A 23,387-nucleotide genomic window follows, 5' to 3' on the forward strand; every position below is an offset into this window, starting at 1 on the left:
CATTAGCCTAAGAATGACTAAGCAGCGGGCATTTTAATTTACTATGACTTAAGATTGATCATCTAAATGTCATTCTTTGTGGAAACTGTCTGTCTTGTCTGGTTGTTGTTATAATTCTTCTGATATAGTTGCTGGAAGAACAATCAGATCACTTGCTTGTATAAATACATAAAGCGAGACTATGTAACTTTTGCTGAACGGTGGCCACTATCACCGCAAATCACAATACGGGAAGATGGTAAATGCTAAGTATAGGCTAGAGGTCATTATGAAATATACTCTGAACTATGAAATATACCATATATGGGCAGGTTAATTCATTGTGTTTCATAAGATATGTGAAATCCTAGTCTGCAACGTATAACTACTGTCATCAGATAAGTGAAAGTATATAGTAAAGTGTACTTAAAGTACAACTACCTCAAACTCTAAGCACAGTAATTCAATGTACTTAGATGCAAGCAGTAAATGCGTTAAGACTCTACCTTCCTTTGAATGTGTGTAATTTATGTTCAAATATGATGTTATTGTTCTGATAATGAGCTTATTTCCTTTCCTGCTCCTTTGAATTATTGTTTCTGGCGTAAAACTTGCACAACAAAAAATGAGTCGGACAGAACAAAAGCACTTCACAAACATAAGCACAAAGTAACACATCCTATCCAAAAGCCCAGGGGCCACCTTTTTCAAAGTCTCCAAGGATATCATTATTCAGTAAGGTGGGACCAATTTGTATTCAGCGGTAACAACATCAGGGTGAATTTATTCAGCAGGAGATGATCACACTCATCCACACAATATATTCATGATCATACAGTTGCATCATCAGGGCCTGTGTTTAAAAAACGACTCTATTCCCTTCGGATTGATTATAAAGTGAAAGTGTTCTCCCAGAGATGCATGAATCATTTATTGTCTTTGGTGTGTTTGGTTTGGAAGGACTGCAGCGAGGAAGTGCGAGTCGTCGTCAAGCCTCTATGAATGCCAGCTGTTACAGATGCCACAGTTGTCGCCCATCACTGTTTGTTGCTGTTTGTCACTCTCTGTCCGACTGTCTGTCATTCATCCCGTCACTCGTAAACTCACGTGCAAACTGGCAAACACCTTTGTTTTCTGCACATCAGAAGGTGCTCAAATCGTCCTCTGTTGCCATGGCAACCTTGCTGGTGTCTTGCCTGCTTCTTCTGGCGCAGTCAGGGACCTAGAGAGCAGAGGTTTCTGGGGGGTGGGGGGTGACAGGGACGGGGGATCAAAGTGGAAAGAAAGACAAAATCTGTCTACCTGTGCTGCTGCTGTAAGTAAGTCAACTGAAATACAGGTTTTTCTTGTCCCTGTGAGTAGCTGTAATGTTGAAAAGAGCTTTTGTAAAACCGAGGTGTCCTTGAGGTCTTTCATTTGCTTCCATAACGGCAACATAACTTTCCTGCATCAAAGTGCTCCATTGAACAAGTTTCCAAGGAGCTGCATGTGTTTGGGCTCGCTCTGTAGGAACTATTCAACAAGCTGATGGAAAAGAGTACTCTGTGTTATGAAAGCAATGTTCCCAAAGAAACTGATAGGCCCTATTCTACTTGTACTGAATGAAAACAAGTTGGCCATATAGTTCTTTGTACGTTTTGTACGTTTTGTACTTAACTGAAGTGCAACTGAAGCTTTGTTGGAAACTATTATGGTTGACTTTGGCCAAACATTTAATCTAATCTCATCTCGATCAAAAGCTCTGACAGCTAAAACTGGACCTTAGTGAGATTGCTTTGGCAACAGTCACTCTGAACATAATTTCTGTATTTAAAAAAAACCAAAAACACTAGAAAACGTTTTGTTCAAAAGCATCAAGTATTTGTAATTCTTCTTTTCGTCACATAAAAAATGTGGCATCCATGAAACCATGACTCTAGAGTGGTTTTAGCCCTAGTAATAGACTGCATGTTTACTGATACGATGGCACTAAATTCAAGCTTATAACAAACAACACAGTGGAACATTGTCTCAATGCCAATCACTTAGATTTCTCCAACAGCTGTAGATTAGACAGTGTGCAGATAATCATACATCTTTTTGTAATATTACAACCTTTTTGCCAACCACCAAAAGGAATGCATAGATAGAAAAGTGGAACTAAAGGAGGTTAATGAATCCCGAACGCTCGTAATTAGCATTTTGATTGGAGTCTTAACCAAGCAAGTGATTGCTCTTATTAGCGTGTGCTTACGGATGAAATAACATCTTTAATTTGGCAGAATCTACGGCTGAGTGAGCCAGGTGACACTGCTGGGGAAAAACAACTTACACTCCCTCCTTCCTTCGGTTCTCTTTTTATTATGAAAGAACATGTGCATGTCTGCACAAGTGCATGTTTGTCTAAATCAAATCAAATCAAATCAACCTTTATTTATATGGCGCTTTTCATACAGAAAAGTATCGCACAGTGCCTTAAAGAGATGTACAGAACAAGAGAAACATCAAATAAAATCAGGAGAAGAAAGTTAAAAGAACCCAACCCTCCCACAGTCATGCACAGAGACACACACAAATGTATATACGTTCATTCACACATTCACATAAACACACACAGCCATGCAGGCACACAGATACACAGACTCACACCTACACCAACGCTAGCTGTCACTACAGTGACATGGCCGGGCAGCGAGACCTGAGGTACAGAGGAGTCTAGAGGAAGCTACCTTTTTACTATAGAAACTAACTGAAAAAGTCTGAAAAAACAACAACACTAATCTTTCAAGGAAAAGGGTAATTTACAAGGTCAGGGATTACACAGTGAGGCAGTTTATGCAGTTCAACAGCAGGGTTCAAAGGTCCCAGGGGATCCTTTACTATTTCAGAGCACACTTCCATAGCATTAATACACTATCTGGTCATGTTTTGAATCCATGCATGTTTTGCTTGATCTGCTCGGTGCAGTAAAATACAACAGATTGACAAATTTAGAAGAAAAACATTTTTATCAGCTTCTGAGGAAAAGTAATTAAGATACCACAAGCCTATGATTGGCAGGAAATCCCTGTGGATTCTAGCCTATTACTGTTGATGAGGAGGCACAGTAGCCTACAAGTCCCCGCTTAAATAGAGCGAAAAAGATTACTGCATCCCAGTGACTTCTCATCTATCGTTACATTGATTTGTGTGGGGTGTTTCGTTTTTATTTTTAGTGCAAACATATTTCCTAGCCTTTGTTAATGTCATGGGCATTTTATCTTACAATTGTGTTGTAGGGTCATATTATATCACAACTAATCACCCTCAAGCACAGCCCACTCTTTTACATCCTACACTCTACAGAGGGGACAACAACAGCTTGTGGAGCAATAAAAGCCTTTACTTCAATGTACCTACAGACTCATTTACATGTTCTTTTTCTTTAAGGCACAAAAGACAATTAATCAAAACAATTATCGACACAGAATTTGGACTTGAAATGTTATCACCCTCATAGATGATTTCTTACATAATAGCCATCTTAAGATTTAAAGCCAGACTGTCCCAGGAGCCCAGTCAATGAGAGTTGACACAAACATCCTATCTCTTGACAGATTTAGACATATTCGATATCATGAAGCAGGAAGAGCTGATGCTAAACTCCATTCTTAGCTCTGGTCCATATGAGAACAGATTAAAAGGAGAATGATAGGAAAGAAAAATGACCTCATTAGAAAAATGTCAGAAAAACAACTATACCATAAGCCATCAAAATAACCCAATGCAAAAAAAATCTTGAGATTGGATCGCACCAGCTGTGATGCAAAATCGGGACAGGGACTGAGGGAAGTGTTGGGCAACGGCTCTTCCTATTTTCTGTACTTACTTTCTGCTCGGATTACATCCATTTTTGAATTTGGCTTTCATTTTGATCTCAACTACACCTTTAATTATTCGTGACGGAATCTTGCACGTTTGCGACACTCTGGCCATTGTTTACAGTAGCAGGGTGGGTACCGCAGTCACTCACACGCTTCTATCTGATCCTAAAGGCATAGCTGCACTGAGTGGTAGGTCATTTCAGGATATTTTGCGCGAAGAGTTAACAAAGATAACAGATACTACTGTAGCACAGACTACAACAGAAGATGTAGAGACACTCCACAAACACACAAGACACAAACCAAACCCTACCCAACTGCTTAGTGAAATGTTGGAGATCCCCTCACTTAGTGCCCAAGCTCAGCCCAGAGCCGCACCAGAGAAACACAGACAATATCGCCGACCTGATGAAACAAAACTGAACCCTGCTGAAACTCCACTTAGCCCTAACTTTGGGGCTTTAAGTCCAACTCTCGTTGAAATTCAGCCTCACATCGAGTCAGTAAATAACTTCAAGAAGAATTGTAGACACCCTTTTACCTCCTGCTTCTAATGTGGTAAAGCATTTAACTTCCCAGGCTACTCCAAGAGATTACCTTGAATTGCTAGATTCATTTCTATGAAACCTAAAAAACCTAAGGCACAAAGGGCAAAGCCAAAAGAAAGCATATTCCTAACCTTGAGAACATAACACAGCATTTTTCCAAAACTTTTAAGACTTTGTACGAACCCTGATTTTTGAATTAACATGAACCTTTTCCTCTCTACGTTTACTCAGATATGAGTTCTCAAACTCTTTTCAACAATTCATTGATTCATTCATCTTCAACCGCTTATCCCGGGGTTTGGGGTCGCGGGGGTGCTGGAGCCGATCCAGCTGACATCGGGCGTAAGTGTACCTTTGAAATATTTTTTCAGCCAAGTACATCCTGGCTAGTGCAAAACCTTTTTAGATAGGTAGAGTAAAATAAATATGTGTTGAATTTACTAAACAAGAACCTGAAACATTTTAAATCTTTAGAATCATTAGTAAATTAAATCAGAACAATTGAATTGCATCTTTTCGCTAAGTTGCACTTTGCAATTTAGTGAGAGATATGTCTGTGCCTTACTGAGGATCTTTGTTTATTTAGTAATATTGCTGCTACATTATAACTTGAAATACATTTAAAAAAAAAAGAATTTCATCTGTCATTCAATAATGAAGTGACTTCCCACTCACACTGAACAAACATATGATCCTGTATCTATTTTAGGAATCATACATGACTCATATTTTTTTTAATTAACATTTTAAAAAGACCTCCCCGCACACCCCCATTTGAGAAACACTGCTCTTAAGAAATTAAACTGTACAGAAAAGATGTTTCGTTGTTCGTTGGATTTATTTTACATCACGTATTATTGTTAAGTTAGCACGGGAACCGGAGCACCCGGAGAAAACCCGTGCTTCCTCTTCCTCTCTGATGTCCTCAGCAGTGTCTGTCAAGGGAACAACCTCCTTCTTTGGATTTATTTAACATCACGTATCGAACCGGAGCACCCAGAGAAAACCCGTACAGACACATAAGGGACATGCAAAGTCACGACAGACAGAAACCAGCTGTCTGAGGACTAAGCACTCAACCTTCGCACTGCCCTGCAGCCTGCATGTTCTTGTATTGACGGCGGCGTTTTGGAGTGACGAACTTCTTGAATCTCCTCCAACGAGAAGGCGTCTCAGGTGTTTTGAGGACCATCTTTGGGCCATCTTCCTCTCTGATGTCCTCAGCAGTCTCGGTCAAGGGAACAATCTCCAGGATCAGCCGCTGGCACGTTTGGAGTGACATCTTTTGTGTGAGACTCTGATGGGTCTCTTCCTGCACTTTCAGTTCGCAGGCCAGCTCGAGGTTGAAGCTGGACATCACATCCTGCTGCCTCTGCCGGTCATCCAGCTGACAGTCCATCTTCTTTTCTTTGTCAACTTCTCCCTGCAGCTCCTCAGTTGTCTCCATTGGGCGAACATCTTCAGGGATCAGCTGCTGGTACGTTTGGAGCGTCATCTCTTGTTGGGAACTCTGGCAGGTCTCCTCCTGTGCTTTCAGGTTGGAAGCCAACTCAAGGTTGGAACTGGTCATCACATCCTGCTGCCTCTGCCGGTCCTCCAGCTGACAGTCCATCTTCTTTTCTTTGTCAACTTCTCTCTGCAGCTCCTCAGTTGTCTCCATTGGGCGAACATCTTCAGGGATCAGCTGCTGGTACGTTTGGAGCGTCATCTCTTGTTGGGAACTCTGGCAGGTCTCCTCCTGTGCTTTCAGGTTGGAAGCCAACTCAAGGTTGGAACTGGTCATCACATCCTGCTGCCTCTGCCGGTCATCCAGCTGACAGGCCATCTTCTTTTCTTTGTCAACTTCTCTCTGCAGCTCCTCAGTTGTCTCCATTGGGCGAACATCTTCAGGGATCAGCTGCTGGTACGTTTGGAGCGTCATCTCTTGTTGGAAACTCTGGCAGGTCTCCTCCTGTGCTTTCAGGTTGGAAGCCAACTCAAGGCTGGAGCTGGTCATCACATCCTGCTTCCTCTGCCGGTCCTCCAGCTGACAGGCCATCTTGTTTTCTTTGTCAACTTCTCTCTGCAGCTCCTCAGTTGTCTCCATTGGGTGAACATCTTCAGGGATCAGCTGCTGGTACGTTTGGAGCTTCATCTCTTGTTGGGAACTCTGGCAGGTCTCCTCCTGTGCTTTCAGGTTGGAAGCCAGCTCGAGGTTGGAGCTGGTCATCACATCCTGCTGCCTCTGCCGGTCCTCCAGCTGACTGGCCATCTTCTTTTCTTTGTTGACTTCTCCCAGCAGGAGTTCCTTTTCCTGTTCAAGAGCTAATTTTTCCTCTTGAAGCTTTTTAACCTGCTCCTGGTATTTGGAGTCTGTCTCCAAATGCTTGACCTTGACTTCCTCCAGTTCTTTTTTGAGGACATCAGCTTGTAGCCGGTCACTTAACTCCTTCATGTTGGTTGACTCAATGAGGGTCTCAGCTTGAGGCGCTCCAGAGGGCGGACTCCAATTACTGATCTGTTCTTTGAGCCTCTGCACCTCCTTTACACACTTGAGTCTTAATCTCTGCTCCCTCTGAAAATCCTTCTCCATATCAAAAAACTTCAATCTCTCCATGGCTGCTTCGTGCTCTGCAAGGTACCTCATTTTTTTTTCCTCCCACAAAAGTTTGTTTTCCGTCTGTCGGCATAGATCAACCTCCTTTTTGAAGGCATTCTCCTCGTAGTCATCCTCCTTTACCCACTCTTCAAATTGATTAAGCTCCGCCTCTGGCTTTTGAGGGAGCTCTTCAAGGACATTCGCAATCTCTGTGGTACTTGCAATCACATCCTTTGACTGATACTGTTGTCCTCGCCATTGGGTTTTTGGTGGCTGGTTGTATTTTTGTGGCCGATACTGTTGTGCCTGCCAGTGGTATGGTTGTGGCTGGTATTGCTGTCCCTGCCAGTGGTATTGTGTTGGCTGGTATTGTAGTGGCTGGTATTGTAGTGGCTGGTATTGTAGTGGCTGGTACTGTGGTGGATGGTACTGTGGTGGCTGGTACTGTGGTGGCTGGGATGGTGGTGGCTGGTATTGTTGTGGAAGGTATTGTGGTGGCTGCCAGTAGTTTTGTGGTGGCTGTTGGTGTTGACGTGCCTGATTATGTCGCTGTGGACGATATTTTTGTGGTGGCCTTCTTCCACTCTTTGGACCAGTTGTTGGAACCTGGCGGACCTCCTCCTGCTCTTGTTTTTGTGGAGTCTCAGCCTCTGGCCTGGTAGAAAGCTCTTTGTTGACCTCCACTTTTTCCGATTGTGCTCTATCAGCCTCAGGCAGTGTCTCCTGGAGCCCCTCCACCGTCTGACTTTTTGAAATCTCAAGTGAATCTTGAGTGGGGAACATCTGGAGTTTGGATGACAACGTCGCATGTATATTCCTCACATCCTCCATAAGACTACTCATATGCTGGTTCCAGTCCTGTAGCCTTTTCGGTTTGGGTGCACAAATTTCACGCTGATCCTTATATTCTTCCATGACAGTCCTTAGTAGATTCAGTCTTTAGGTTGTAAAGTAAACAAGTATTTTCCAAGATAAGTTTTCTTCAGTATTCCTAACTATCTCAGTGTGTCTCGTCTCTCCAAGGCTAGAAAGTTTGTGGCTCAAGTGGAATTCTTATGTGCTGAAGATGGAACATTCTAACATTCTAATTGGCTTTGACGCATCACACAGTTGAAAGCACAGTACCCCCCCCCCCTCCCCTCTCCCCTGCTCCCCCCCTCCCCTCTCCCCTGCCCCCCCCTCCCCCCCACACACAAACTCACACACACAACCCCACATACCCATAAACACAAAAACACACACAAACAACCCCTAATACATACAAACATAAACGCCATAAATGTTCAACACTGAATTAAAAATTAGATCAGTCACACACGGTTCCACAATTCTAACACACTGATGTAAAATAAAACACCAAATACATACTAATCAAAGTTAATGTTTTCTTCTGTCCAATTAAATACTCAAGTAATGTACACTTAGTTGCAACCATCAGTTCATTAATAGCATAGACATAAGATTTACTGTGTAATTCTTCTGTAAATCTTCTCTTCTGACACCCTGGTTACTGTTCACTTATTTTGCTCACTGGTTTTTTTTCACAAAATAAAGGTTTTTATTAAAGTGCCTTGGTTGTTTAAAAAAGACATGCTACTACAGTGGTGGTATGGCCGCCCACAGCTGATATTCTATCAAATTCTGGACGATAAAAAATATCAATGTTTCAGAATAAATCGAGTATTAATACTTTGTTCCCTAATTTTCATCTCCAGTGTATATCCATTAATCCATCAGGTACTTTAGCTGGGGTAACATTGAACAAGAATCCCTTAAATTATCATCATGGAAATATTTTGGATTTAAAACAAAATCCCAACACTAATATCAACTTAAATTAATAATAAATGGGTAATTAGTTGCGCTACAGATTTATTGCGACCTGCAATCTGACTTTCATGTCATTCTGACCCACGCTGCCATGGTTTGTAAATGAATCAACTCTGGCAGATCAAAACTTCCTCCGGGTTAGGTTGAGTTGAGTTGAAAAACATTATCAGCATCATTATGGCAGCTGGTAACTAAAGACCATCTTCAAATTACTGCAAACTTAAATCAGGGTGGCAGGCCCCTTCCATACTTCCAACCCTCTGCTTTCGGCGTCCATGCTCAGAACACACCAGCTTCGACCTCAACCTTCATTTGAATCTAAACAACAAACCTGTAATGTTTTGTAACTGCATCTTACACGATTATTGGGCCAGGTGCGTAAGTGGGAGTGCCAAACCCCTAAGCTTAGACAACATCCATTTTCCACCTTTGATTTCGACTACACAACTGAAATGCTTCCCTGACTTGCCCGGTTTGGATGCTGTCATACGCATATAAACACCGGTCAAAATACTCAAAACCACATCTGAGGCAGGTTTTGCTAGTGTAGGTGTTTCCAGGAACAATCCTGTCTTTGGGTAATTTATACCCCTTCTTCTAATCTGTTTATGCTCATCCCCTGTTCCCATGGGGCACTGCATCTCTTCTGCACTATTACAAATTCACATATGGTTTGTTGTGTTCACATATGGCACATGACATCCCAATGTCTGCTTGCCAAGACCAATTCATCAGAGACAGAAGCAATCAAGAGAGAGAGAGAGAGAGAGAGAGAGAGAGAGAGAGAGAGACAGAGAGAGACAGAGAGAGACAGAGAGAGACAGAGACAGAGAGAGAGTGAGGCTAAATCAAGGTTGAAATTAATTTAATCAAGTCAAGTAGGGAAGGGATGTGATATTTTCTCAGCACAGACTTCCTCACCTCCTGTGTCTGGATTATGGAAGTTCATGGAGACTTTTACAGAAAACTTCTGGTTCCAATCCTTTAGCGTCATGGAAGTAGATGCAATATTATGCATTCCCTTTGCTTCCTCTGGTCTATTGTTCCTAATAAAATCAAACCGAACTGCATGCATCCTGATGCAGATAGAAATTTGGAGGGGAGCAATGCTACCTCGTTACCTAAATTTAAGGTAACTGTGCAGAAGGGAGAGGTAATGTGTAGAGTGATGAGCTGATTTTTGGGTGCATTGCTTGCTGATAAAGGTTTATTACCTGTTGACTCCTTAAAAAAATCCTACCGGTAATTATCAGGTCAACTAAAAGATGCTTTTTGCCACGCCTTACGGTCCATTTCCTGTGATTATTTAACAATAGAAACGGACGTAAATAATAAAGGTCACATTCTCTTTCTGTTTTGCTTCTCTGTTGCCAGTTGACACAGAGATGAGCTGAAGTGATACGCTTTACATTTGCTTTACATCAGCAAAGATGTTACCAAATGTAGAAATAATGATAACAGTAATAATAATAAATGTAAGCAAAGAGCATGCCCATGTGATAGAAGCAAATTCTAACCAAACTCACATCTTCGCATATCAAAAATTTACAATTACACACTGAATGATTGCTGAAAGATTGTTCTCAAAACCGTATTTGAACATGGTTTAGTAATGGACTCCCATGTGTTTTGCAGCAAACAGCCAAATAGGACCTAAAAGAACCTTAAAGGTAATAATGACTTCTTCTCTTCCTCAGGTGTCAGACTTTGTGTCAAAATTCAGACAGGCATTTGAAGTTGCTTGCGTGTCCTGTATGTGTTGCTACACAAGAAGGAAAGGTTTGACTTGAATTTACTCCAAAGTCTGCATCTGTGAAGATGAGATGGCATCATGTATCTCCAAACAGATAACATCAATTCCCCTTGTGACCAGTGGAAAATCATTCAGTTTAAAGATTCTGCTTTTCCTAAATCTTCCTCTCTGATGCCATATGGCCAATCACAACAAGCATTTCTGGGACAGATGGCCAATGGTAGTGACCTTTACTCAAAGCAGGGTTAAGCCTAAGAAGACAACTATAAGATTAGTCTGGTTGTCACCAATTAGGGCCTTCAAAGGAAGAATAATGTGAAGCGGAAGCTGTGGACAAACAAGATGAGATATAGATTAGATTAAGTGAAAATGACTCACTGAACTTTCTTAAATTGTTTATGACCAAGTCAACAAAATGGCTTCTCATCAAACAAAATCAGCAGTACATGCCCTATTCAACATGTATGCATAATGTTATGGATCAGAATGTTCTGCTGTTCGAAATATTATAAAACATTATATTTAGCTTATAAAAACCCTAATCGAACCAATGTCAGACAAAACCACAGTGCTGTAGCTCTTGTGTCAGTCAGACATTTTGGTCATGTTTGACCCACAAATTCAGCAGCAAGTAAAGCAGTGACAAGCTTTCGTCCATCAGCAAACAGAATCTTCTTAGCCCGGCCTGATCTGTGGATGTGGCAGCAAGCCTGGAGGAGGATGAGCTCAATGCAACTTTGGGTTCTTCAAAGATTAAGAAGAATACATTTCATTATTTAAAAAAATGATGTAAATGAGCTAATGATGATGATGACTGTTTTAATTTTGTATTGGACCCTCATAGAGTGGGTGTTTCACTAGAAACCAGTTAATTCTAGTCGAATAATGATCAATTTGAGCTTGTTAGCTTGTTTTTCTTTTTCCAGTGGTATTACATAAACAAAGAAATACACCATATGAATGATCCTCTGTTGATAGCTGTTGTAAATAATAATAATGTTGTGGGAGATTGTGGAGACGTTTTCTCATTTGATACCAGCCCTCAGCCCAGCCCGTTCCTAAAATGCGCTGAACTAGAGAGCTCGAGGGAAAATGACATTGTGCGTGCATCTGGCTGTTAACATGCTCTTTGCCTTGAGGTTTTTTATCCCTCTCCCTTTTTCTCCACTTTTTAATTTAGTCAAATATACAAAGCTGGTCTTTGCAATCAAAGCCTAAGCACTTAGGAAGAGGCTTTAGAGACATAATTAAAAAGGCTTGAGTGGGAGAGGGCAGCTTTTGAAACAAAGTGACAGAAAGTGAGAGTCTGATACAAGGTTGTACATCAGAGATTGGAAGAGGGTGATAAAAGGACAGAGAGAGAGAGAAAAGAAGAGAGGGGAAAGTGAGAAAAAAATGTGTCATGCGACTAGACTAGCATGGATTATCTGCTGTCGGCCACACACAGGGCTGGAAGCCAGTGTGCTTCAGTATGTCCACATATCCACAATGCATTTAAAAAATAAAAAGCCATCAAAGAACTTTTATTATATAATTATATGTATAATTGCTATTATTGAAAGATAAGGGTAAATATGTAAAAAGTGGCGTTGATGATAATGCCTTTAATGTTTTATTTTCTATATATTTTAGGAAGTGCTGTTAGTTACTGGCATGAAACTCAATATGCAAATAAAAATATGTGAAGGAGAAGCAAGAAATACAAAAATGTTCTCATGACTGAAAACTGCAAACAACCACAAGTGGCAGCAGCAAACGTGGACAAGCTAAGACAGAACATAAAGCCCAGGGTGAGAGATGTGAATTTCGATGGTCCGACTTGTAATCACACAGCACACAAGTGCAACCCAGATTAATTCCAACAACGATAAACTGTAAAGTGTGTGTTTATGTAAGCGTGCGGGTACATTGTAGGGGTTGGAAGCAAATGAGGACAGAGAGAAAAAAAATATCCCCACAACAATTTGGCTACAGATCTACAATTCTCTGTCAAACCAGTTATGCTTTATGGAAGTGAAATACGGGATATTATTTCAAAACAACGATTACAAAAACTGGTGAGAAATTACAACTGGAATTTTGTAAAATCGTGGTAAAAGTCTGCCCGCTCGAATACACTCCAAAAATAAAGCATGCAGAATAGAAATCGGTTCAGTTTTGCTGAAGATTCAAATCCAAAAAAGATCAATTAAACGATGGCGACATATAAATCAAGCTGATCAAAATTATCTTGCGTACAAAGCTCTCATGAGCCATCAATCTAGTCCATCGCCTGCACCAGCTGGCCCAGAGCTGGCTCAGAGACACACAGAGGTAAACTCAGACAGGCCTCTGAGCTGGACTTCAGCCACAGACACAATCTGCTGTTATCAATCAAAACATTTGGATCAAAAGTTGAAGATGAATATACAGAACAATGGAGTAATAAAATGCAATACACAAACTCCTCTGTTATCAATCCTGAACAGGGATATCAAAGTAACACAACATCAATAGAGAGAGATGTGGAAATCTGAACTCTATGAATATTGCTGTGTGCTTTTTAAAGCAAGTGCTTTACATAATTATAGTTCTTTCAGTTGCAACCAGAAACATTCAATAAGGTCAAACGGGTCATTAACAGTAGTGTGAATAGGTATAAGGATGTGATCTTTACAAGGTACAGGGATGAAGTTACTCAGGACCACTAAGTGGTATAATGGGCATAAGGGTGTGATGGGGTGTACTGTAAAGTATGGGGGTGGATAGTTTTTCTCTATATCTCTCTGTGTGTATCTGAATCACGTATTCATTTTTTGGTAAACACACGTACAGTTATATGTGTGTTACTTTATTGTGCGTTGAGGATATCATATGCAAATATATATATATATATATATATTTATTTTTTTTTTGCTTAGCACTCAGCAAAGCGTTTTCTATTTTATTTTTTTATATAAATGATCTGTTGGGCTAGGAAGCTCATTTCTATTTTTGTTGTAAGTTATAAAGAAGGATAAGGGGTGGGAGTTTATAAGTTTAAACTTCTCACTCCTTTTCAAATATTTATTTCATGATGAATGCAATTACTGTTGTAGATATGTATGTGCATATATGTGTATGTAAATATATGTGTGTATTATTATTTTTTGGAGAAATATTCAAAATAAACGCAACAAAACAAAACCAATATAAAAGTTATTTGGGCATGTGTCACTATCCCGGTAAAATCACAGAATAACCTGTGATTCAGCAGCTTAGTTAAAAAGCGACATATTTTCTGATTCACCAGAGGACCCATTCAAACTAAACTCATTCAATGAAATGCCTTTAATAACATTTCTATGAGCCCACCAAGTCTCAAAATCAACCCACCTTCAAAATCAAGTGTAAATATTTTCATTAAAGGCAGTTTGGTGTGGCTAAACGTCAGTGGTGGTAAATAGCTATACATTCACTCAAATTATGTGACAAATTTTGGGATAAGCTACTTGTTTATGAGTAATCACATTTCATACAAATTCTACTACACCTCTACATTAAAGAGGAGGAAGTGTTTTCTTTGTGTAGGATACTTTACAGTGCGCTGACTCAGTTGCATGCAAAATATAGACCTATTATCACTAAATTTAACATGAATATATTAATTAAATATGATGCATAGCTTTAGATGAGAGATCTTCAACAACGGGTCTGTGAACCCAGGGGGGTCCTCAGAGTTACTGCAGGGGGTTTAATAATCTTTACAACGTTTTTTTTTTCTTTTTAAAAATATACATTTACATGAATGGAACGTATTATTAGCAAAGATACGGCTTTGAAAAAACAAATAAATACATTTGCACAACCTTGATGATAGGCTTATAGGCAAGGTAGCCCTGCAAAGACACAATTGAGCTGGATTCAATGTGCCTTCCACATGTATGTTTAACATTAAAATATGATGTATGAATATGTAAATGATGATCACTGTAATATATTAGTATTGTTTTGCAGCACAAAAAGCCGTGGGAAGGCTTTTGGCCACCCTAGCAAGGCTCAGTTTAATATTCAACTGAATTTAATACAACATTTGTAAAATGGGGTCCCGGTTACCTAGTTTGTAAAGTGTGAGATAACTTTTGTTATGATTTGGCACTATAAATTGAATTGAATAGAATAGAATAGAATTGAATTCAATTGAATTTCTCCTTCTCTCTGTCAGCTAAGGGGCCATTAGCCTAAAAGTCGTTGAAGATCATGGTGGAATTTTAAAAAGAAGGAGCTTTAATGCATCCTCATGGACTGACTGACTAGTGTGAAACAGTACACTAACTTAAAGTAAAGATATGAACTATTTGATGGAGTGAACATGGGCAGGACGGTGTTGTTTCTGTATTTCCTTGTGGCGCATTGATCTGTTTGTCCACTGAGAGGCGCCAAAGAGTCCGTCAGCCGTTGTGATCACGTGACTTGAACAAAGCGCAAATATCCTGCCTCTGTCTCCTTAAATCACTGAATGGTGGCTAATATCAAAAGCCTAACCCAGTAAACGCCGTATAGACGTTCAAACGATGCAAAAACCTTTCTAAAATAGAGCCGACATGGCACAAAGGCACCGGGCGCTGCCGTCATGGATGGCGAGGAAGGAGGAGAAAGTGAAGAAGACGGAGCCGCTGAAGAGCAGGAAACAACAGAAAACTGCCCGGTAACGTTTGTTCACGTGAAATATCGAGACAATGCCTCGGTTATATGCTTCACTAAACGTCCACGGAATAATTCTGACTAACAAGAGTATGCACTGGTGTGCTTTCAGGGCTGTTTTCTACTGTATGAACGAGAAAGAGCTGGTAGAGGCAGCTGTGTCATATCTCACCAACGCTGCCTGCGTGGATGGGGCTCCCCTGACTGACCGAAAGGTGGCGCTGTTGCTCTCCTATGTAACGTTTGAACCTGGGGGGAAATACCAAAACAGACCCAGCTATTGACATGTGTGAATATGAAAACATGACAATATTGTTTAGGATGGTGGGATAATGTGAAACAACCAATCGTGTAAATTAAAAGCATCATATATGCGAAAATCACATATTTGGATCCTAGTAAAATAAAGTGTCGTAAGTATTTCAAGTATATTATGTTGTCCACTTATTAGTAGGGTATACCTGCATGCAACCCCAGTCTGTGCCTAGTCAGCAGTAGTGGATGTAAATTGCAGGATATTCCCTGAAGCATTGTGATTGACCCACTCACAGGTCGGAGACAAGGCAGCGGACGCCTCCGTGAACCCTGCCTCTTCAAAGACCACAGCAAAGCTGGTGACTTTAGAAGAGGAGTCCTCAGACTGCGGCGATGACCTGGAAACCACTTATGTTTCAGAAACAGACTTGGACATTTCAGAGGTGGAAACATTGCTGTACACCAAGAGCATGCATCATCAGGAACCTGAGGGTCAAAGGTCAGACCAGGATCACGTTGGTCTCAGGAATGTTGGACCGGAGGCTGAGTCAAAAGAGGAGCGCTCACGGACGCCGCCAGAGGCAGCGGAGGAGGATGATGAGGCCTTGCGGCTTGTGCGAGAAATTTTTTTCACCTGAACTTTATTAGAGTTCCACTGGAATGTGCAGTGAGCCTTAAAGTGTTCGCAATAAATGGAAAATATTCTCTGAGAGGGGAGTGCCACCCACATTAGGAATTCCCCAGACCAATCTTTACTTGTGAATGCACACAGCTCCTCCTACAGATTAGAGAACCGATCATTTAAAATGTGACACTTATAATTCACCAACCTTCATGCATCAAAATGAGGTGTACACTTTTCATGACAATTTGGTGAGACAGCTCAGTTAAGCATCTTACAGTGTGATAACAGAGCTGCTACCTTTTTTTTTAAATCCCACTCTGTTTAATGGAAATCCCCTTAATACAGATAACTTGTTTTTTGTAAAGTTTGAACTAGATCTGTTAATACTAACATAAACAAAACAAAACAAAAAGTGAAAACACTGCATGTTGAGATAAATGATACAGTGGATCCTTTGATATTAAATGTGAAACCGACTGCAACTATCTCAATGTCACAGTACATTTAAAGAGCAAAGCACTTAACACTTGACACAAGTTACTGAGCTGTAGCTGTACCTGTGGCCTTTTCGTATAAGCGCGAAGAGTGAAGCAGATCCAAGTTTTCTCTTAATGACACATAAATTGTCTGTTGAATTGGAAGGTCATCGAGTGTTTAGAAGTGTTTTTTTCCACTTTAATAAATGATGAAGTAGCCGTTTTTATGGACGCACTTAGGAAAATCAAGTCCTGCGTGGACTCAACTGTCCGCACTGAGTCTTTTAGTTGACTACTTTTCTACACAACTTCACTCATCTACAGTATTCACCAGCTAGAATAGAATAGAAATACTTTATTGATCCCAAGCTGGGAAATTGCAGTGAGTAAAGAAAGCATGTCATACTTATTTTTAGTGAGATATTTATTTACACACTTGGCTGTCTGTCACTTTCACAAACCAGTTTGTCTAGATTATAAAAACACTGAGTACACCAAAGCAATAACAGCACAGTATGCTCGAGTGTATTAAACAAAAGAAGGTTAACAGGTTCATCATAAAATCTGTCACACACTTTTCATATGCCCCAAAGCAAAGCAAAGCTGTGGCCACTGTTCAGTGAAAACATAACAAAGAACATGTAACAAAAATAATTAAAATGATTTTTAACAAAGTAAGGATGACTTCTCATTTGGACCTCATTACTCCCAGTTCGACGGCAGCCTCTTCCCTAACACACAGGTCAGCACAGTTATAAAAACCAGTTCAACTTGCACATCCACACATATGAAGAACCAGATGGTCATGTGTTCCCAGCTCACATATGACTGATAGAGTACCAGAAAACCTATAATGCCAGTCAGGATGAGTAGGCTTGAAGCAGCCTGGCAGACCACGCTAAACCAGAGTGCTGCTCTGTCTTTAGCATGAGCTGCCAACAGCAAGGCCAGCAGGGCAAACGCCACAAGCACCACAGGAATGTACAAACCCAGGACGACCGTTTTTGTCAGGATGTTGATTTTTATCTCAGATTCCCATCCACTGACAGCTGCGTTGCAGGACACATCACCATGTTGACGCGTTAGACAGAAGTGAAAGGGGCTGATGAGGACTTCGTTGGAGAGGACGAACACACCAGCAAAGAGCACAAGAGAGGTTAACATCTGAATGAAGATGAGCAGGAGAAACCCCGAAATCCAAAGTACGAACCCAGTGGGTCTCCTCACAGAGAGAGAAGCCATAAGGAAGGCGTCTTTCGTCCGCTGACCTCTGGAGACCTAATGTTCATGTTGACAGAAATCAGTAATCGTTAAAAATCACATGGTGCATGTTAGTCTATATACACTTCAACGGAATTCCATTGCTAGGCAACAACCTTTTCCTTGGTAACTTCTGTTCGTTGCCGAGTGTGTCAAGCGATCAGGCTGCGCCATGTAAAGTGATGAATCATACAGGGTAATGACTAATTTCGACTAATCAATTAATTTTACAACTGTATTTAACCTTCGCCAGTCTTAAACTGGAAGTCTTTCTTTGAGTGGTGTGTAATCGATTAGCTCACTGGTTCTCAAACCGTGGTACTTGCACCACTGGTGGTACTCAAGCTCTCTCTGGTGGTACTCGACAGAATCTCCAAAATAAAAAAATATATAATACAATCAAAATACTACAACATTTCGAAAGAAAATACTTAAACTTTTAAGATTCATGAAATGGAATTAAAAATAAGTTTTTATTTTTAGTGTGTCAATATCAGCCTGTTACGTGGTCCCCTTCGTGAGTCACGAGCTAAACTGTGGTGGAAGAGAGTAAGCGGAGGTAAATAGTAATTAGTAGTTAGTTTAAAAACCCTGCAATCGTGGCTCCAAATGGGAACTATTAGGAAGAGAAGTGCGGATCAGGAGGAGGATATTTAAAGCATTCAATCTGAAACTGAAGTCATGGCTGAGGACAGTTAACAATAAATAATCCTCTGATTATAAACCCGCCTGTCCGTAGCTGAATAGTGCCGGCCTACGCTGCTGTATTTTAACATTGGTCTCAGTGGTGGGACGGGAGAGAGCCTGGTATTTTCCGAGGTGGTACGTCATGTACAAAGTTTGAGAACCACTGGATTAGCTAGCTAGCTCTCAACTCAAGACAATTCCTTGTTCCTGTAGCATAACAACAGACAACCCTGGCAACCCGCAATGCCAGCCGCAATTAGGTGGTACAATGTAAACAGAACGCGACAGAAAGTCCTTGTCAGACCTGTCACAAAAAAATAAAACATTAAAGGTTGAATATGGGGCGGCACGGTGGAGTGGTGTGGTGGCTAGCACTGTCGCCTCACAGCAAGAGGGTTCCTCGTTCGAGTCTGGGCTGGGGCCCTTCTATGTGACGTTTGCATGTTCTCCCGATGTCAGCGTTAGTTTTCTCAGGGTTCTCCCACTTCCTCCCACAGTGATGACTCTAAATTGCCCGAAGGTGTGAATGTGAGGACCAGTCCCAGCCTGGTCATTTGCTTACATGAACTGAGGAAGCCTCTTGGATGAGAGGTGAATTGTCCTCCTAGACAAATAACCAAGTCCAGTTGCTTTTGACTGAAATTGTTTGGGGGATAACAACGACCTGGACGAATGAGAACATTCACAGGCTGAGTGTAAATGGTTTACTGTCTCTGTTGGTCTCTATGTGCCCTGGGATAGACTGGCGTCCTGTCCAGGGTGTACCCCTCCTCACAGCCAATGTCAGCTAGGATCGGCTCCAGGCTTCCCCGTGACCCAGATAGGGGGTGATGGATGGAGGTTGAATGTGTAGAATGAGCAGGACACCGCCATCTAGTGTCTCAAGATCGTAGTCGCAGCAACAGAAAATAATTCCACCACTCAGGTTGTCATGTTCGTCAGACCCTGCCCAGTACCCTACAGGAGACCAGAGTCTATTTGAGACTATTTGAACCCGTCCCCTCGAGCAAATCGCACCATCAAAACAAGTATTGCAGAGGTGTTTGACTGACATTTACCATTACTCCTTTATCTCAGTCCATCGAGTGAATGCTTGGCCTATATTGACTCTGGTTTTTGCTCGTCTCTGTTCACTCAGTTGCTGGGACAAATAAGCAGCTGCAGGATTGGCAAACTCCAATTCACCCAGTGCCAATCTACAGTAGCTGCAGCGAACAACACACAACCCTGGCAAGCCCAATGGTACAATGTAAACAGGACTGTTGTCAAATCCATCAAAAAGACCCATATATCATATATATATCATATCACATATCATTCAGACTAAATATATTTTTGTTTATGGAAAAGCAATACTTTCATTCTGTACCCCTCAAAGCGCCCTGTGGGTGTTTTTTTTTTTTAAATATAGTTTTTAATAAAGATTCTACATATTCAACCTTTAATCCGTTATCATCTGAGTGATCATCAAGAATCAGCCTTCAATGGGACGGTTGTCAACTTCTCAGCATTACAGACTTTCTAAACGTGTCACGGATTTAATATTCAACCTACAGTAAAGTCAGCTGATCAGCTTCCTCATGTAAATGAACTGGACTGTGGTCAAGCACTAGTTTGCATTAAAATACAACAATACAAGTGATCCAAATGTCACTTTAAAAAGCTCTAGCAGGGATCAATTTCGACATCTTATCCAATAATGATCATTTTGAAACTCTGGAGGGTCATTTGGATCTAATAATAGGTGATCAGTTTGAAACAGGTGATCATTTTTGAACTATGGACCTTATGTCGCTGGTTTGTCGAGAATAAATACTAATTCATGGTTCAAGATATTAAGCTTGATTGAGTAAAGACTGATTAGTCGTTTCATGTCTGCGTTGTTTACTTACTTTCTTGAAGTCAATATGGCTCGGTGAAGCGTAGTGGTTGGTGTACGGCACGCGCATGGACCGTGGACGCGCACGGAGTCTACAACTACTCGCCGGTGCGCGCTTCCGACAAACAGTTTGACGTGCGGTCTTCCCCAAGTTGGGAGTGTGAGATCATCTGCAGCCTAAACTACTTTTACTGCAACGCAACAAGGTTCAGAAGGTGGGTAACTGTTTCTCACTTCACATTATAACCGGAGCTGATGACATTTAGACATCTTTGATATGTTTTAAGTGTGTTCAGCACGAGAGGGAGGCGGGGTCGTCTGCAAGGGTTTCTTTGTTCGGTTTGCTTTGACCAACAATTAATGGCAATTAGCGCACGGGTGTTTGTTTGCGTTGATGCTAATTATGAGCGGGGTATTTGTCACGTCGTGTGTCATTATACTAAATATTTAAACGGTTAAAACTGCATGTGGTAAAGCGGTCCATGACACCACTGGAACACGGTGTGGTTATTTATTTTACAGAATAATTAGAATATGCAAACAAAGGGAAATCATAAACTATTATTGTCCTGACACGGGAGCTATTACGTGATAAACGGTTTCATTGCACGTCCGAACGTGTTGAGATTTTATTATTAGGTAAGACAGTGGTGTTGGGGCATGCTGTGACATGCCGTGCAAAACGAGCAAGAACGAAATAATCAAACAAATGCTTCAAATTTCCCCTGGGCTCTACGGAAACCTTCACTTTACAGTCACGCTCAAACCCCTGCACTATTGAGTACATGCTGTACATGTAGCCCGGGAAGGGTGCAAGAGAACACAATGTCCCTATACGCACAAACACACACACCGGGATATTTTTGCTCAACCAGTTTAGTGAATCCTGGCAAGCACGAGCAAGTTTCTGTCTTTTATTCTTTGTTGTTTTTGAAACCTTGGTCCGTTGCATATTTATACATTTGAAGAAAAAAGCTCAAAATGAAATAGCCTACAATGCCTGCGACATAAATGCTTTGTCATATTGAGCGAAAGAAAAGTTGAGTTAGAATTTGACATTTCATTATTTAAAGTAATATTATTGTCATTTTTAAACTCTGTACAGGTTCATCATGGGAAACCGGTTCACCAGAGGGCGAGAGAGCCCAGCCAACGGCGTTGAGACTGCTGCCGCTGAACAGAAGACTGCAGCGGAGCCAGCAGCTCAACCAGCCGAAGACTCTGGGATGACACAGACTCAGGAGGCCCTTAAGACAGAGATATTGGATGTGGCCACTGAGCCGGTGACACTGATGACGTGTTTACCCACTGAAGAAGGTGCATCAGAGTGTCAAGCGGAGGCTCCTGCTGAACCAGAGCCTGTGGCAAAAGAAACCCCAGCTCCAGTCGAACCTGAGCCTCTGGTCTCAGTCAGCGAACCATCGCCCGAAAAATCAGAACCAGTTGCAGAACCAGAACCTGTTGCTGCAGCTCAGCTTGCTCCAGAAGTTGTTCCTGAAGCTCAGCTTGCTCCAGAGCCAGTTCCTGAACCAGAGCCAGTTCCCGAACCAGAGGCAGAAGTTGAGGCAGCCCCAGCTGAGACTCTGGAGCAGAAGACAGACCTGCTCAGCCAAGAGTCTCTCCCTGAGCCAGTGATTTCTTCCCTCCCTTTGATTGACCTGAGTGTCCCTGATGTAACTCCCCAGCCCATTGACATTCCTCCCCCACCAGCTCCCATCACTGCCCCAGTCAATGACGACGAGCCCTCAGACATCCCAGTGACCGAGGAAAGCCAAGACGGTGCTGAGGATTCTGTGATTCCTGAATGTGAGCCGGAGAAGAGCGAGGAAACACCAGAGTCGCTGGAAAATCTGATGGTAGAGGCCAAAGAGAATTTGGAGCAGCTTGTGAGCGATGTCAACGAGGAAAGTGTTTGTGGACTGCTGAAAAACTTGGAGCTGAAAGGAAATGACATTGTCGCTGATCTCATTCCCACTGATGTCAAGACCCCCGATGACCTGAGCACTTCCACTGAGCTGATGTGAAACCATGGGGGAGGATTTTTCTGTGAAACCCTCTTTAACCATTACATGAATTCTGAAAGAATCACAAATGCAATGTCTTTTCTCTCTCACTTAAGTGGCCTAATAAAGGCAGTTATTTCTCTGTCTAAATGAACCAAATGTGCCAAAAGAAAATCGGTGTATTGGTGGGGCTTTTCGGGCACGGGTGTTATGAGTGTACTTAAGTGTATTGGTGGGGCTTTAACAGCACAGTGATTAAGTGTATTGTTGGACAACAGAGATCTTCCTCTATGCAAATTCACCAAGCAACAATTAAAATAATTTCTTAAAGTGAAAAAGAAGCCATTGCTTTATAAGGGAATGATTTTCATGTTGATTGAGTACAACATTAAAAGCAAAAGCCTTTTGAGGCAAGTCTGCAACACTCCATAAGTGATTGCAAAATAATAGGCAAGGGACAGAAGCAATGCAACCAAAGGTTGAGACAGTATACATACCACAGGATACAAGTGTCATATAAACATTTATGCCTTAACATAATCATGTTTGGACTTTGTAATATTCCTTATCTTTTATTGTGTTTCAATACAATAATGGGATTATTTAACCCAAGTAGTGGTTTGATTGCGATAATAAAAAAACATTATTCTACATGTGTTATGGCCATGGTCCCTGACTTTATTCATTTTTTAACTAGAAGAAATGATTATGATGAAATGTTTGGTTGGTTTTTGGAATGGAATTAGGAAACATGACAAAGGCGAATTGGCATTATATCCTACTTAACACTCATTAGCTGTGAGGCTACAAAGACTTGAGTAGCTGTAGGCTCATCCCGTCGTTTTGAATGTAGACTGACTTAAGCTTGAGCATAGAGCTGTTAAATGCACGTATCGGAACAATTGGAGCTTTCTCCATTATAGAGCATGTTCTGTAACATGTATAGTATGGGACACAGTGTACATATGGAAATCAAATTTCAGCCAACACAGCACAGATCATGTAAGAGA

The 23,387-nt window shown here is 41.3% G+C and overlaps 2 protein-coding genes across 2 annotated transcripts; both read left to right on the plus strand.

The window, feature by feature from the left end:
- The first annotated feature begins 15,027 nt into the window (after positions 1-15,027).
- On the plus strand, positions 15,028-17,820 carry LOC310948882 (uncharacterized protein). The gene is made up of 3 exons (XM_083916164.1): positions 15,028-15,196; positions 15,305-15,407; positions 15,744-17,820. The coding sequence occupies exons 1-3, from the start codon at positions 15,093-15,095 to the stop codon at positions 16,083-16,085; spliced, it is 549 nt and encodes a 182-aa protein (XP_083772290.1). The 5' UTR covers positions 15,028-15,092; the 3' UTR covers positions 16,086-17,820.
- Positions 17,821-20,432: 2,612 nt separating this feature from the next.
- On the plus strand, positions 20,433-23,028 carry LOC310948881 (uncharacterized protein). Its single transcript, XM_083916163.1, has 2 exons — positions 20,433-20,589; positions 21,480-23,028. Exon 2 carries the CDS (start codon positions 21,487-21,489, stop codon positions 22,396-22,398), a length of 912 nt encoding a protein of 303 aa, XP_083772289.1. The 5' UTR covers positions 20,433-20,589; positions 21,480-21,486; the 3' UTR covers positions 22,399-23,028.
- The last annotated feature ends 359 nt before the right edge of the window (positions 23,029-23,387 follow it).

This window comes from Echiichthys vipera (genome assembly GCF_963691815.1).
Source record: "Echiichthys vipera genome assembly, chromosome: 7".
In the NCBI taxonomy this organism is placed as follows: Eukaryota; Metazoa; Chordata; class Actinopteri; order Perciformes; family Trachinidae; genus Echiichthys; species Echiichthys vipera.